The sequence below is a fragment of the Dipodomys merriami genome, unplaced genomic scaffold (assembly GCF_024711535.1).
Source record: "Dipodomys merriami isolate MVZ:Mamm:240054 unplaced genomic scaffold, mDipMer1.0.p SCAF_4, whole genome shotgun sequence".
NCBI lineage: Eukaryota > Metazoa > Chordata > Mammalia > Rodentia > Heteromyidae > Dipodomys > Dipodomys merriami.
In genome coordinates this window covers 4,285,245-4,301,562 of record NW_027205603.1, presented here as the reverse complement: position 1 = coordinate 4,301,562, position 16,318 = coordinate 4,285,245, and the positions used below count along the sequence as shown (strand labels likewise).

General features: G+C 45.3%; 1 protein-coding gene across 1 annotated transcript in view; it reads left to right on the top strand.

Annotated features, from left to right (window-relative positions):
- The window catches only part of Ccdc3 (coiled-coil domain containing 3), an 82,989-nt gene that overhangs the window by 19,026 nt on the left and 47,645 nt on the right, over positions 1 to 16,318 (top strand). Inside the window, exon 5 of the mRNA XM_069990370.1 lies at positions 1,302 to 1,476. Coding sequence (XP_069846471.1) covers positions 1,302 to 1,476 — 175 coding nt within the window. The remainder of the gene's footprint in view (positions 1 to 1,301; positions 1,477 to 16,318) is intronic.

Here is a 16,318-nt window from a genome sequence, read left to right as displayed (position 1 = left end):
ACCCACATCAGATAGTGAATACATTAATCCAAAGTGATTATAATCAGTAATCATTCTGGTCTCCCCAATCCATGACATGCTTTTGGGTACGACTGCCCTGGGGCTGCAGATTCATTTCAGCTCTGAGAAAGTAAACAGTTCCACAGAGAGGTGGTTGTAAACTTATGGCAATGTTTTCCATATTGGAGTCAGAATATCTAAGTTTAGAATACACGACCTGCTTTGTGTTGGCTTAAGTGCTTGCGCTAGATTAGGTTGTCTCTCTCCCCCCCCCTCCTTTTTGTTGTTTAAAAAGTATAGTTTCCAAATGAAGTCAGCCAGAACTGAGAGATTGTGTTGATTCTGTGAAACTAAACTCTGATTTTTTTCATGTTATTATTTAGGAAAAATTCTGAGAACCTAGCTATAAAACTATTCAAAACCACTTTATTTTCCAAAGGAAAAAATTCAAACTACTAGAGCACACATTGGTTTTTCCTTTTTTTTTTTAAATTATGAAATCCAGTTTTGTCCCATGGCTTTGTGGAGGCCAGCCAGCAATCACATGTTTTGCTCTTAATATATTTACAAAAAGTTAGTGCAGACATAAAGACTTGCACAGCAGACTGACAGTTATTACTCAGGGCTGTCTTGCTCTGAAATAAGTTAGCAAATGCATACAAGTCATTCCTCCTTTGTTGATGCTCGATCCACTGGATGAGAACAGATTTGGTCAGAGGGTGTGTGTGGGGGGGGAGTAAGACGGGGGGAGTGGCATGACCACACCCACTTTAGCCTAGATTGTAATTCTTTCCCCAAAGACCAAGACTTCTTGGTCTTTTGGGTATGTGATTGACACGGGGCTCTGTAAAAAGGTTCAGTAATATCCACACCATTCATTAATAGTCATACTGCTCGCATGTGTCAAGTGCTTTACTTACTGAATTTTCCAATGCAATCTGTATGATACTACCAAGTCAGTAGGTACTACTCTACTGAACAGATTGCCAGACTGAGTCTTAGAGAAGAAATTGGTGACACAAGATAAAGCCATGATAGGACTTGAACCCAGGAACTGTCCTTTCTCTCACTAGGAAGCAAGAAGCACTAGGGGAAGAGAAGCCCTGAAGGACTTAGAAGACACACACACAGACAGGAATGTGCACGCACCTTCCCTTTTCTGTCCAGATTCAGTCTTTATGAATAGCTATGGAAACTTCTGCCATGAAATTGAAAAGGCCATCCCTTCCTCTATGACTTTGTTGATGCCTGTCCACCCCTTGTGGTCTACTCTACATTTTTTCTTCTTCTTTCCTGACTAGAATGGATGAAAATTATAACCTCTTGCCTCATGGAGTCAATTTCCAAGATGCCATCTTTCCAGATACGCAAGAGAACAGAAGGATGTTTTCCAGTCTTTTCCAGTTTGCTAACTGCTCCCAAGGGCAGCAGCTGGCAACTTTCTCCAGCGACTGGGAGATCCAGGAAGACAACAGGGTAAGGACTGCTTGGGCCTTGTATGGTGGCAAAAAAAAAAAACAACAACAAAAAACAAAAACTACATCGTATAGGAATTTGGTGACCTACACAGTTAACAGTACTCTTTTAAAGGCCCAGACCAAAACATTTATCTTGTCCCATGTCCAGCTGTTTAAAAACATAAGTCATGCTGGGCACTGATGGTTCATGCCTATAATCCTAGCTACTCTTGAGGCTGAGATCTGAGGATTGAGGTTCAAAGCCAGCCTGGGCAGTGAAGTCCATGAGATTCTTATCTCTAATTAGCCAGAAAAACACCAGGAGTAAGGCATGGGTCCAGTGGCAGAGCATAAGCCTTTAGTCAAAAAGCCATATGAGAGGTTCTGGGTTCTAGTCCTAGTAATGGCACATACACCATCCACTTCCCCCCTTCCCCCGCACTGCCGAAAAACACACTGTTCTTAAACTTTGGATTTAAAGGGTTTTCTCCTCTGATAAAGGAGTTCTTCAGAAAGTATGGAAACAAGAGAGAACAGTTGTTACCCTCTGCCTCAGTTACCTCTTCTCCAGAAACAGAAGTAGCATCCAGCTGATAGGGCTGGTGCGATATGGATTCTATATATGAAAAATATAAATATGGACTAGGTGTGGTGATGAATGCTTATAATCCCAGACACTTGGGAGTCTGAGGCAAGGGGATCTTGGGCTATTTTTTTTTGGAAGGTTGCCACTTTCCTAAAAATGGCCGATCAAACTACTGTTGGCCAATGGGGGTGGTGGCCCATGACATCATTCACCCATCCTTCATCAAAAATGCTTTTAAGGCCATGCGGGAAAAAGTTCTGATGTGTTTCAAACATAGGGACCTTCTTGTAGGGATGAGAACATCTGACTCACAGGCTAGATAAGGCCTGAGGCATCGTTTGAGAGGAGATGGTACAGACACATATTCTTATCAGTTTCCCATGGTCTGTCTGCCTATATAGTTAGTGTGTGTGTTTGGGGGCTGGGATGGTGGGGTTGGACTTGGACTCAAGTTCTCACTCAGCTTTCTTGCTCACAGGTGGTGTTCCACCTCTTGAACCCTGCCTCCAGTCTAGCTTTTTGCTGGCCAATTGGAGATGGAGACTCTTGGCTTGGAAACTGTGATCCACCAGGTCTGAGGCTCCTGAGTAGCTAGGATGACAGGCATGAACCCCTGGTGCTGGCCTCGTATTGATAATTTTGTGTGGCCGTCAAATGCTGTTATAATATTCTAATGGTCTTGGCAGAAAACAGATTCCCCATCCCTGGAACTGTTAAGGAATTAACCTGGACCTTGTCTGGCTCCTTTCTTCCCACCCATGCATGAAGGGTATAAGGGAAGTAACTGGTGGTTTAGCCTCTTGTCAGGTAGTTGCCCTCATACTTTCAAACCTCCTTGACCCCCAGGGACCTCTGCATGCTACTTGTGTGATCTGTCCTCCTTCATATGATTTACAGTGGCTTTCCTTAGTTCCACACTGTTCACAGAAATCTAGCATCCTCTAAACCCTCCTTCACACTTGGACAGAATTTTGGAAAAGCTTGTTTGGCATTTCCCCTCCCAACCTGGTTCTGAGCACCTGTTTTATCAGGAATCCTTTCTTTGTTGTTGTTGTTGTTAGTTTGAGATGAGTCTTACTACATAGCCCAAGCTAGCCTTGAACCTGTGATGCTCCTTTTTTTCTTTTTTTGGTCTGGCTCATTTTGTGAGAACTTTGCTTCTATAAGCAAATCCTTGATAAAACAATAATTTATGCCAAGGGATCACATATTATTCTAAAAATACTTGGAAAGAGCTTAGCCCCCAAACTCTTCAGCTACATAATTTTATTAGCCCTATGATCACATAATGAAGCTGTTAACATTGCTTTGGAATTCAATTTTTCCAGCATTTGAGCAAGAAGCATAGCACAATAGGACTGTAGAGAATTGGTTCAGTGAGGAGTAGGAGTGGATCTTTTCTGCTGATCAGATGTTGATTTTGAAGACAATTCCTTTGTCTTTTCCTGTTAGTCACCCTGGCCTTTTAGATAACAAAGTATAGGGGTGCTGGAGGAAGAGTTAGAACTAGAGGAGCAGGAAAGAATTTCTCCTGGGTACTCTGATGCTGAGTAGTGGCATTTAGAAGTCCCATCTGAGACATCCTAAACTTTTTCTGCACTGCTTGCTCTATTCCAGTTTTCTCCTGGCCTATTTTAAGTATAAACACATCAGAGGTAAGTGAAATTGGCTCATTATTATAAAACTTAACTGGAAACTAAAAATGAATTTACTTTCAGAATTTTGTGCTAGGCTAGGAGTTGGCACATGCCTGTAGTTCCAGCCCTCAAGAGGCTGAGACAGGAGGATCTCAAGTCCAAGGCTAGCCTGAGCGATACTGCGAGACCCTGTTTTGAAAAAATAAACTGAAATAGAAGTGTGTGTGTGTGTGTGTGTGTGTGTGTGTGTGTGTGTGTGTGTGTGTGTGTGTGTGTGTGTGTGTGTGTGTGTGTGTGTGTGTGTGTGTGTGTGTGTGTGTGTGTGTGTGTGTGTGTGTGTGTGTGTGTGTGTGTGAGATCCTTCCTTGCTATATATTTTTCAGAGTTTGAAATGATTGAGACAGTTGTAGATTTGACAATTATGTGATTCTTTCTTAAAAGCTAAAACACATGTCTTTCTGTGAGAAAAAAGCTTCAGGTTGTCCTTTATTAAAATTTGTCTTTAAGTAGTTGTACAGAGGGGCTTCAATTCAACAAGTCAGTTTATAAATACATCACCCTTTCCATTGTTCTCCCCCCATCTTTCCCAGCCCCACACAAACCCTCAAGTTACATGGTTTCAGGTTGTTTGTCTTATAACAGATAAGAATACCAGGTAATGGCAGGAACGTTCTATATTTTCCTTCAGTGACAGAATTGATGTTCAGGTTTCCTTCCCCTCCTGCTGCCTTGACGTTATAAGACATTATCTCCCTGTGTAGCCCATGCTGGCCTCAACCTTGAGATCCTCCTGTCTCAGCTTCTCTAGTGCTGGGATTATAGGCATGCACCACCATGCCCTATCAGGTCATTTTTTAAAAAAAATTCCAGCAGAAGTGGGTGTTAGAAGGTTATTGTGAATTGGGACATACTAATCCTCACAGACTCTGAGAGCACTTTTTGAAAGGCTACCGCCTCCTGTACTAGGTCTTAGATTCAAATCCTACAGGTGCTTATGGTGCTTTGTGATTTTCCGTACTTGATGTAGTTCTCAGTTTATCTGGGAAGGCTTGTGAATCAAGTTCTCTGGAATAGATCGGGAGGGTAAGGAATGGAGCAAGAGGAAAATCTTATTTGGAGGAACTTCTAGTGCTCCACTCCCAGGATGCCCTTCCATTCCATCCTCCCACACCTCTGCTGCTTTTCCGGTGCCTCATTGTCCTAGCCCACCCCTTAGCTAACAGCTTCACGAGTCACCAAGCAATCAGGAGGGTAACTGAGTGAGTTCAGTGTCTCTCTGGTTTGGTTTGGTGTGGAGATGTCTCTGGCATGCGGGAGCATCTGCTGGCAGGCCTCTCTCTACTCCAGCCAACGACATTTTTTTTCTTCCTCTTCTTGCTCCTGCTGGGTGGGTGTAACAGTCAAAACAGAAGTTGCCTATTTTTGCAACTCTCTTTCTCTCTCTCTCTGCTAACTCTGTCCCCCAAGGACCAAAACCTAGCCTGACCCCTACTTACGTCACCGTGATAAAATGTCATGAGGGTAGAAATAAAATCTGTGAAGGTCAGGCTGCCCTCAAGGTCTCTTTTTTCCTTGTTTGGAGTTAGGAAGTGGCTTCTAAAAGAGAGCAGTCCTTCCCAGAGCTGCCTTCCAGGGAGTGTGAAATTTCCCAAGGGATGATTAGGGCCGGCTGTTTCCCGGGAAATGATCTTGGGTGTGCCCCTCAGAGGGGTATTGGAAGTACTTTGTAAACTCTCAGGTTTATTCTCAGTGCCAATGGCTCATTGGGAATTATTACTTTCTTTTTGTGCCAGTACTGAGTTTAACTCAGGGCCCAGGAGCTACCTGTACTTTCTGAGTAGCTAAAGTGGCAAGCATACACCAACCCCTATCTGACTTGTTTATTGAGATGAAGACCTTGCTAACTTTTTACCTAAGGCTGACCTAGAATCATGATCTACCTGCTATCCTGAATAGCTGGGATGACAGCTGTGAGCCCCACCATAGTTGGCTCAGGAGCTTTTTTATTTTAATGTGAGTTGAACTAGAAACAGATAATATGTTCACTTGGATTCAGTCTGAAAGTATAAAAATGCAGCCAGTAGTTTCTCTCCTACATCTGACATGATACCCTTCACCCAGTTCCCACGCACCCTTCAAACTAATAGCTACTGTTGCTTGTACAAATACTCAATTAGTGTTTTTCTCTAAGAAATGAGCCCAATAGATATTACTTATGGTGTTTGACACAAATGGTAGCTTCATTTAACTTTGCAGCTAGTGACCCGGCTATAAGTACAGTTTCAGTACTGAGAGACAGTTTGAATTTTGTAGTAACACAATTTAGTTTGTAACAGTTTGGTAGAATTCACCAGTCGATGAGTAATCTGGACTTGAGAGTTTGTGTGTGTATGTTTTTGTTGTTGTTAATATTGTTTTTGTTTCATTATGTGGAGGCTTGAACCCAGGGCTTGGTGTTGACTGATACCTCAGCCTTTAATTCGATTTCTGGCTCTGGTCAGGGCCCTGTGGCAGTGCAGATCTGAGGCTAGATGGCCTTCAGGCTAGGCTGGGTGAGGAAAAAGAGACCAAACTCAAGGTTGTGGTCCTCATGCTTTGCATAGGAGACCCCTTACTTGGGTCTTCAAGATAGAACTGACATTTTTTTTCCTGGCTTTTTGGTTACATAGTCCATGATTTCCTCTCCTCTGAGTCAGGGTTTCATCTCTCTTTGATCAGTTTGAAAAGTTGAGGCAGTAGCTTTTTGTATTCTATTCAGACATCTTCATTCCCATGGGCTCTGGGTTAGCTGCCTTCTTCCTCCACCTTGCCTGCTGCTGGAGGTCAGGCATCCATCTGACCAGACCCATCAGGAACACCTGGGCAAGCCTGGGTGGCGTGGACAGAGGTAAGAAAAAGAGAGAATGTTTCTTTTTTTAAAAAGAAATTATTGAGGGCCGTGAAGGTGGCTCAGTGGTAGAGCGCTTGCCTTGCATGCCTGAGGCCCTGGGTTCGATTCCTCAGCACCACATAAGCAAAAAAGCCGGAAGTGATGCTGTGACTCAAGTGGTAGAGCGCTAGCCTTGAGCTGAAGAGCTGAGGGACAGCGCCCAGGCCCAGAGTTCAAGCCCCACAACTGACAAAAAAAAAGAGAAAGTATTTAAAACATAACTTGTACTAAGGGAGTTCAATTCATCCTGTCAGTTCACAGATTTATAATGTATCTTGATCAAGGTCACCTCTTCTATCACTTTCTCTCCCTCCATCTATCCCAACCCTCTCCATCCTCTCAAATCTCTACTTCCATATTCACGTATGCACATTGAGTATTAGGTTTGTATTCACTCCTTATTCTCTCTCCATTACAGTGGTCACAAATGAACTAACAAGTACAGTAGATTCTGTGTAGAGCTCAAATAGCTTAATTTTGTAGAAAGACAAAAGTCCAACAAAATCAGCACCAGGAAATGGGTTCTTGCAAGGGGGGGTGTGTGCCAAGCGAGCAGGGTAGACAAATGAAGGGGGTAAGGTGGGAGGAATGCAGTCAAGAACTCAGGATATGTACCACAAAATTAGGAAAGGTAAGGGGGAGGGGTGGCTGAAGCGGGGGGGGGGGTGAGAATAGTGATGTGGTAAGACTGATCAAGATGCATTGTATTCATGAACTGCTTTGTTAAATGGGACCTCCCTTGTACAACTATGAGATAATAAAAATGGAAAATCCAATTTGAAATGGGAGAGAGGGTCTATAGGCTCAGAAGTGGGGTTTGAACCCCAATGGGAGCAAGAAAGCCAGAACTTTGTTCATCCAGACTTTCCCTAAAAAGCCCTGGGACAACTTGAACTTGGACTCAATGAAAAGTTGGATAAAGTTGGATAAAGAACAAAGAAATCTGTATGGGCAAGAAAAGCTCGAGAAAGCCTCACAAGGATAGGGGGTCTATTTTATTTAATGTTTTTTTTTTATTGTGAAAATACTGTACAGAGGGGTTACAATCACGTGAGCAAGGTAATGAGTACATTTCTTATCAAGCATTGTTGCCTCCTCCTTTGTTTTTCCCCTCCCATCCCTTCCCTCACATCTCCACAACTACATTCCCCCCTCCCCACCCCCAGGATAGGGGATCTTAGATGTTCCAGAAAGTTCTCACAAGACAGGGCTTGAAAAAATGGCCTAGAATACATTGTCTTTGGAGGTCTTTTGAAGTATCTAGGATGGTACTCTTCACTGCTGTCTATCCAGTTGTTCAGGTTAACCTTGGACAGCGATCCTTCTATTTCTGCTTCCCAGGTAGCTGCAATTTTACAGGCATGTTCTACCATGCCTGACTTATTGCATAGTAAAGCCCTTTCTTCAATTCTTCATGCTTTCTGAGGCCCTCAGCACCTGATACATAGTATAAAAAGAGAGGCTCTTCTCTGCTCCTAAAAGAGGAGATTCATCAAACCAGTCTCCACATGCCACCCTCCCCTCCCCCTCCCTCCACCCCCCACCCCTACCCTAAAGTTATTACCATGGATATGTGCTACAAAGCTTGAAAGAAAGGAAACCAACATTTCCAGAACCTGGCAGTCTAGGAAGTAGAAGTTCTCATTGCTCTTCCCAAAGTCTTCTGCAGTTTCCGGATGCCTTCATTAAAGTTGCTCTCAGCCAGCTGCTAACTCAGGAATCTGAGATCTGAGGATCATGGTTCAAAGCCAGCCTAGCCAGAAAAAAGTCGGTGAGACTCTTCCATTAACTAGCAAAAAGCTAGAAGGAGAGGTGTAGCTCAGGTGGTAGAATGCCGGCCTTGCGCAGAAAAAGCTAAGTGACAGCTCCCAGGCCCTGAATTCAAATCCCAGTGCTGGTGCGTGCACGTACACACTCACTCTCACACACATACACAGAGTCAATCTCAGTGTCTGATTGTCTCCTTGCAGGACCTGGGCTGAAAGTTTTGGTTGGCCTTTCAGCGGCTGTGTAAGGAGCAATGGGAGGCTCAAGTCTCTAGCCATAAAGCTGTGCTTTTAAATCAGAAACGATAGTCAATCTCCTCTGTGACTCAGAAGCAGAAAGGATGTCACCATGTGCACGCTCCCTTATTCCACTTTCTCCAGGGAAGGAGACAGGCATTTGCTTTTATCCTTTGTGCTCCCAGCACTGTCTCCTCTCTGTGGGCTCTGTCCTGTTTCAACTTCCACACTCTCCTTTCTCAGTAGACTTTGGGCTTTTACAGACCCGTGGGGGCCATTTCTGGGGATCACTTGTAGTGGGTAAGAACAAATGCCTGGGACTCTTGGGAAGGTGGTTGGCGGGGGACAGGGCGGGGGGGGGAGAGGGGAAGGGGAGGGGGGTGTGGGTCTCCTCCCCTCCTCCCTTATGACTTCAGCTTTTACTGACAGCCCCTCCGGGAGGCTGTCAGACTTCAGTTCTCCTGGCTGGCATTCATCTTTCTTTTGGTTAAATCGGCTGTGACACATGACAGAGCCTGCATCTCCTGGGGGTCCAAATAAAACTGTAGATGCTGCCAGCGTGTTCCAGGGGCTCAGGGCCCCAAAGATAACCAGTGCATCTGAGGCTGGGCTCTTACCTCTGTGCAGTCAGAAGATGAAGAATGTCTGGGTTGAAGGGACCTGAGAGATTCTCATCCAGTCCCTAATGCCTCATCAAACCCCTAATGCAACATCACAGAATTTTATAGGAAAGCAAAGGCCCATCCCATAGCTGCATCTGTTAACATGTGGCCTAATGCTACTGTCTTGACTTTAAATACATTGATCACAATTTCAATGATGAAACTATTAAGAATAGTAATAGAAGCTGGGTACCAGTGGCTCCTATGTGCAATCCTAAGTACTTAAGAGGCTGAGATCTAAGGCCTGAAAACCATGAGACTCTTATCTCCAATTAACCAAACATGGAGCTGTGGCTCAAGTGGTAGAGCATTAGCCTTGAGTACAACAGCTCAGGGACAGGGCCCAGGCTCTGAGTTCAAACCCTAGGACCAGGAAGCACACGCATGTGCACACACATCCACAAAGTCAGTGGAGCAGAGTGTTGTAGTTCACACCTGTAATCCCAGCTACACAGAAGTTGTCGGTAGGAGGACCATAGTCTGAGGATGACCTCTGGCAAAAACTCTAGACCCTTATCCAAGAAGGCAAAAAGGGATATTGGAATGTTCAAGTGTAGAGCAACTGCCTAACAATCCTGAGTCCTTGAGTTCAAACCCTAGTACTGCTAAAGTTTGTGTGCAAGTCCACAGATGAACAGTGACGGACCAGATGGTGATGCTGTAGAGGCTTTAACCTCTCTTCATTAGCTCTGGACACAGGGCCTTTTTTTCCCCTCTCCTTATTCTGAGTCTGGAGAGAAGGGAGGATTTCCCAGTTTTTGAGAGAGTGGGTGTCCTTGGACCTGGAGGTGGTGGGGTTGGACTGGTGTGCCATGTGACTTCCTGCCTGCCTATCTGTCTGTCTGCCTGCCTGTCTATCTGCCTTCTATCTGCCTGCCTGTCTGTCTGTCCGTCTGTCTTCTCTCTAGCTCCTGCAGACTGCAGCTTGGCCTTGGCCTGACCATAGGCCTTGCCTTTCTGCCCTCCTTGGCTTCTCTTCTCTCCTTCTACCCCCCTTGTCCCATCCCCCATAGGTTTCTGTTCCCTACTTCAAGTGTTCAAGGGTAATAGTAAATTCATTGTTTCCACATAAACATTTAGCTTTTAAAACTTTGATGTCCTAATTCCAAGAGGTGAGTGGAACAGGCATTTTAAACAAGAATGGGGAAATGGCATTTCTCTTCTGGATGGTGTTTCGGGTCCCTTCAGCCCCGTATCTGCTACCATCTATCCACCAGCCAGGCACAAGCCTTAGGCTAGGGTTTGTTCCTCTGCCCAAGCTCTGTTGTTCCAAAGGAAATTAAACCCGTGCATATTCCAAGCTTGGCTTTGTGAGCTATTTATCTGAAACTACTAATGAAGAGGAATCTTATCTTTTAAATCCAGTTCTTTTTATGAACAATAGGAACTTAGTATGTATCTGTTTGTGGTGAACTATGTCTTGATATGGTTGATGGAGTCAGCAATTACTTTTCCTAGTGTTTGAAAATGGCTTGTGAAATCTGAGTGGTGGAAGGCACTAATTGGAGGGCTGAGATTTTGATATAAGAAGCACTAATTAATTAAACCCTCTGGGAAGGTCACTTCTTTAGTTTCTCACCAATTGTGCTGCAAATAATGCTTCTTTCCTGACGGGGTTTAATACTTTCTGGGAGGCTATGTCTGAGCATAGTAGCTTTAGGTACTCATTATGAATGGGTGATTTTAAATAATTCCCCCCCCCCCTTTGCCAGTCCTGAGGCTTGAACTCAGGGCCTGGGTGCTATCCTTGAGCTTTTTGTGCTCAAAGCTAGTGCTCTACTATTTGAGCTTCCAGTTTTCTAGTGGTTACTCGTAGATAAGAGCCTCATGGACTTTCCTTCCCCAAGCTGGCTTCGAACTGCAGTCCTCAGATCTCAGCCTCTTACATATCTAGAATTATAGGCAACAGTCACGGGCTCCCAGCTAGAATTCTCTCTCTTAAAGAGTTCCTGGTCACCCTGATTCCCATCCTCACCACCTCCCTTCCTGCTCCCCACTGCTCCTTCTGCATTATATCAGGTACTGTCTGAGACAGGGAGCATTTCTTCTCCATCTTTGTGTTCTGTTCTCTGGAATGCCATCAGTGGTCAGTCCCCAGCCCCTGCCACTCTGTGATTAGCCCTGACCGCAGGTGCCAAATCTATGCAAGGAGAAATAGAGCAGGGGCTGCTCTCCAAGGATGCACAGAGGCTGCTTCGTGGTTGTATGGGGCTTGTCATTCTGAGCAGAGAGCCAGTAGCAAGTGCTGCATTCATGTCTGATTCAGATCTGAGGAGATAGAAGAGTTTCTGGAAAATGCAGAAACTTTCATTGTGCAGGGATTGTGTCTGTTCTTTTTCCTTTTTTCAGTACTGGGAATTGAACTCAGGGCCTCAAACTTGCTACGCAAGCCCTCTACCCCTTCAACCATGCCCCAGTCCTTTGGCTTTTAGTCCATTACCTTTCTCCAAGCCAGCCTCCCACAGTGATCTTGTTACCTTTGTCTCCCAAGTAGCTTGGATTACAGGTGAGCCTCAAAACACCTGTCCACATCTTAAAGATAATGAGTGTGTGTATTGTGGTGAGGGGTGGGGGCGGGGGAAGAGGGGAGAAGTGTTAGGTTGTTTCCTGATTTCCAGCCTGGCTTTTTCCAGTTCAGAGAAACAAGACTTTGACAAGTGCAGTTAAGAGATTGGGCTGAGTCTATACCACTTGCCAAAATGAATGATGGCTAGAATGATGCTTCCAAGCCTTTCTATAAAATGACTGGCTCATTACACAATGTACACATCTCTTTTGTCAACTACCAGGGGTCCCTTTGTGTGGGAGAGCATGGTGGCAGCTGAGGAACAGGTGTTAACAAGACTCCCCCACCAACTTCTTGGCAGGGGGCCGATGGCTTGTTCAGAGCCATTGCTGCAGGCCTGCCCATGGATCCTGTGTTATGACATGTTGGAGGGTGAGGCCATATTGATTTGTTCAGTCTTCCTCTGATCACAGAATGACTAGGGGTGAGCTGAGCCTAGTGGGTTTGTTTCATCTGTCTGCCTGTCTGCCATTTTGTCCATCTATTTTCCTATCTTTTCTTTTTTTTTTGGGTCCGGTCGTGGGGCCTGAACTCTGGGCCTGGGCACTGTCCCTCAGCTCTTCAGCTCAAGGCTAGCGCTCAACCACTTGAGCCACAGCGCCACTTCCAGTTTTTTTTTCTTTTTGCTTATGTGGTGCTGGGGAATCGAACCCAGGGCCTCAGGCGTGAAAGGCAAGCGCTCTACCACTGGGCCACCTTCCCAGCCCCCCCAATCTTCTCTCTCTAGACCTGCTTTCATTATGTGGCCTAGGCCTTCAATTTTCCATCATCCTGCCTCTCAGCTTCTGTAGTGCTGGGATCACAGTTGTGTACTATACTACAACTGTTTCCTCTTTAAGCAGCCTTTGTCCTGAACGTCTGCTGAAACCTATCATGCTTTTATTTTAAACCCAAGATTGGTCAGAACTCCAAGCTTTGCATAGAGATCCATTGTGCATCCAGGCAACAGAGCAAGGCCCTGGATGAACTTTGGTTTGTTTTCCACTGGAGGACAGCGGAGAGCCCAGGATGGCTTGTGTGGGCTGAGGAGTGGGCCGTGAGTACCTCCCTCACCAGGTCCTCTGAGATGGGCTGAGGCCTGGAAGGACACTGGCTTGAGGGAGTGAGTGACCCTGGTCTTGCTGGGTCAGGGCCTTGGGAAGAAGGTGAGAATGGCAGATCCAGAGCACAACCTAACTTAAATCTAGGCAAGGAGCCAGGTGTCAGTGGCTCACGCCTGTAATCCTAGCTGCTCAGGAGGCTGAGATCTGAGGATCATAGTTCAAAGCCAGCCTGGGCAGGAAAGTCTGTGAGACTATTATCTCCAATAAACCACCAGAAAATGGGAAGTAGTACTGTGGCTCATTTGGTAGAGTGCTCGCCTTGAGCTGAAGAGCTGAGGGACAGTGTCCAGGCCCAGAGTTCAAGCTCCATGACTGATAAAAAACAAAGCAAAACCTAGGCAAGAGTCTGGCCATAGCGTCCACATAGTGACTAGAGCAGGGCTAGTTAGGCGTGCCTCTGTCAGTTGTCTGGGTATCTCAACCTGGGTAACTTACCACAAAGAATTTACAATTTCATGAGACAATATATATGTATATGTAATATGCATATATAATACACACATATGTAATATACACATTCACATGTACATATGACCACAAGTCTCTGATGCATAGTGTTGGAAAAAATAGTGGCTATTAGGAAACTAGGGGAGCACATTACTGGGGTGACTGTGCTATAGTGAAATGTTGAGCGCTCATCTGTGGATAGGATTCAAGAATTCAGTTGTGTATGTACTGAATGGAGCCTCATCTCATCCCAGCACAATGACAGCCTTACCCGCTGGGGGCCTTTGTACAGCAGCCGCACACCAGTGTGGACTGAAGATCAGATGGAGATATCTTTCCTCATCTCAAAAAGTGAAATGCCAATAGCACCTCAGAGGATTGTTTGAAGGGTTAAATGTATTAGTTCATGTTCATACCCTTTATGGTAAGGATACAATACATGTTGGCTTATTAATTATTATTATTATTATTCTATCTTCTTCCCTCTTCTCATTCTACCAGTTTCTCTTCTCCTATTCTCTGTCTTGGATTTGGGCTCCAGGAAGTTTCCTTAATCCCAGGGAAAGGAAGGGATTGGTGGCAATAATTGGGTTGTGGAGCTGTATTCTCCCACTGCCTATTTGGGGCCTGGGACACCGAGTGGGCCTGGTATTCTTCTTGTGTGCCTCGTGGAAGCCAAGCTTTGCTCTCTGTAAGGAAAGTTCCAGCCATTTCAGGAGCTGGAAGAAGTATCCTCACTGGACTTGGAGATGGGCCTTTGGGACAGGAGGGACTGAGCAAAGTACGTTAGTCCTGCAAGTACTGGGGTGGGTATACATGAGCTTCTTTGGTCAGGTAGAGCATTTGTTAATTACCCTCCTGACTCTGTGTGTGTGTGTTTGTGTGTGTGAGTGAGTGTGAGTATGAGTGTGTGTGAGATATTGGTCCTGGGGCACTGTTCCTGAGCTCTCTTACTCAAGGCTAGCTCACCTTTTTTCCCCTCAGGCTGGTGCTCTACCACTTGAACCACAACTCCATTTGGAGCTGGTTAACTGGAGATAACAGTCCCACAGACTTTCCCGCCTGGGCTGGCTTTGAACCACCATCCTCAGATCTCAGTTTCTTGAGTGGTGAGGATTACAGGGATGAGCCTTTGGTGCTAGGCTTAACTGGCTCCATTTTTGAGTTTCAGAGGGAGTGCCTATCAATAGAAAGAACTTAACGCTCTTCCTGACCTTCGTTCTTTCTCTCTAGAAAGATGCAAAGTCCTTTCAGTCCTGAGGATAGAGCCCTGAGTGGGTCTTCTTGGCTGGAAGCTCAGTGCCTGGCTTCACAGTGACTCATAAATTCCATCCATGTGCTGCCCCACGCCCTTGCCTTCCCAGTACCTTATGTTCCCTTTTCACTCACTCCACCCATCCTGCCCACGGAGGGTTACAGGGTCAGTTTAGGTGGAGAAAATGGCCACATAGATGATGTCCACATTCATGCCTTCTAAATCCATCAGTCCACCCTCAGTCGGCCCCATTCCCTCTGAGAAAACACACTCTGAGGGGGAAACACAGGAGAGGAGTGTGGGTAGTCCCTGGCAATAGGGCAGTGGAAAACTCTGGCCTGTGCCCGGCTGCCCAGTGCTCATGCTGTGTGCACTACACCGCCCCGAGACCCGCTGGGCAGCCAGGTCATCTCGCAAATGGAAATGCCAGTCAGGAACCTTGAGCTTCTTTTTAAACCTTAGCCAGCTGGCCTTTCCTAGGCAGCATATTTCATCATGGTAAACCGAAGTTATTTCTAATTTGGGGATGTCTCATCCATCACCCCTTATCTTCACCACAAATGGGGTTATTGGTCATTGTCCTTCCACCATCCTGGGTCTTTCTAGAGTGCTTCCTAGCACCTGAGCTGACCTCCTTGCTCATCTCTTTTTGATGGATAAAGGACACTGAGAACTGTGCCCTATTCAAGGCCATAGAGATTCTTTTTTTTTGGTCAGTTGTGGGCTTGAACTCAGGGCTTGGGGTGCTCTCCCTGAGCTCTTTCACTCAAGGCTAGCACTCTACTACTTTAAGCCACAGCCCCATTTCTGGCTTTCTGGGGGCTGATTGGAGCTAAGAGTCTCATGGGACTTTCCTGCCTGGGCTGGCTTTGAACTGTGATCCTCAGATCTCCTGAGTAGGTAGGATGATAGGCATGAGCCACCAGCGCCCAGCTCATAGAGGTTCTTAGGTGTTAGGAAAATACAAACTACAGCCTACTGGACAGAGGCCTATGACCAGGGAGCGACTTTGGGAGGCTCACTTTGGCAGAGAGGAGATTCAGACAGAGACTCTTGTTGCTGTGTTCCTTGTGAGGTACTTTGAGTTCCAAGTCACTGAAAGTTCTGCAGGTGTGATATCCTATTTTATGTGCAAATTTTAGTCATTAGTGTCTACATGATCTTCCCACATTGAGCAGCATAGCAGTACGGTATTAGTTTTCACTTGCACTCTCATTCTCTTTATAAAGTAAAGCTAAATTATTTTTAAAATTATTTTATTTGTGTGCTCTACCACTTCGGCTCCTTCCAAGCCTGTTCTTTTCTTTCTTTTCTTTTTTTTTTTGGCTTTACTTATTTTTTTCAGATAGGGTCTAATGCTTTTTGCTTGGGCTAGCTTTAGACCATGAGCCTTCTACTTCTGCCTCCTATGTAGTTGGAATTACAGGCATATGCCACCGCACTCAGCTTGTTCTGTGATTTTTCACTAAATTCTTGCCTGAGTTGGCCTCAAACTTCTTAGTTTTTACCTCCCAAGTATCTGGGATTACAGACATGAGTGACCAGGCCCAGCTGGAAGTAGAGCTAATTATATTAATTAAGGATGCCTTTGACTGTGAGTAAGAGAAACCTGGGGTCAATACACTTGAAAGAATGAGAAACTGTATTACTACATGAGGCAAGTAAGCAAAGAT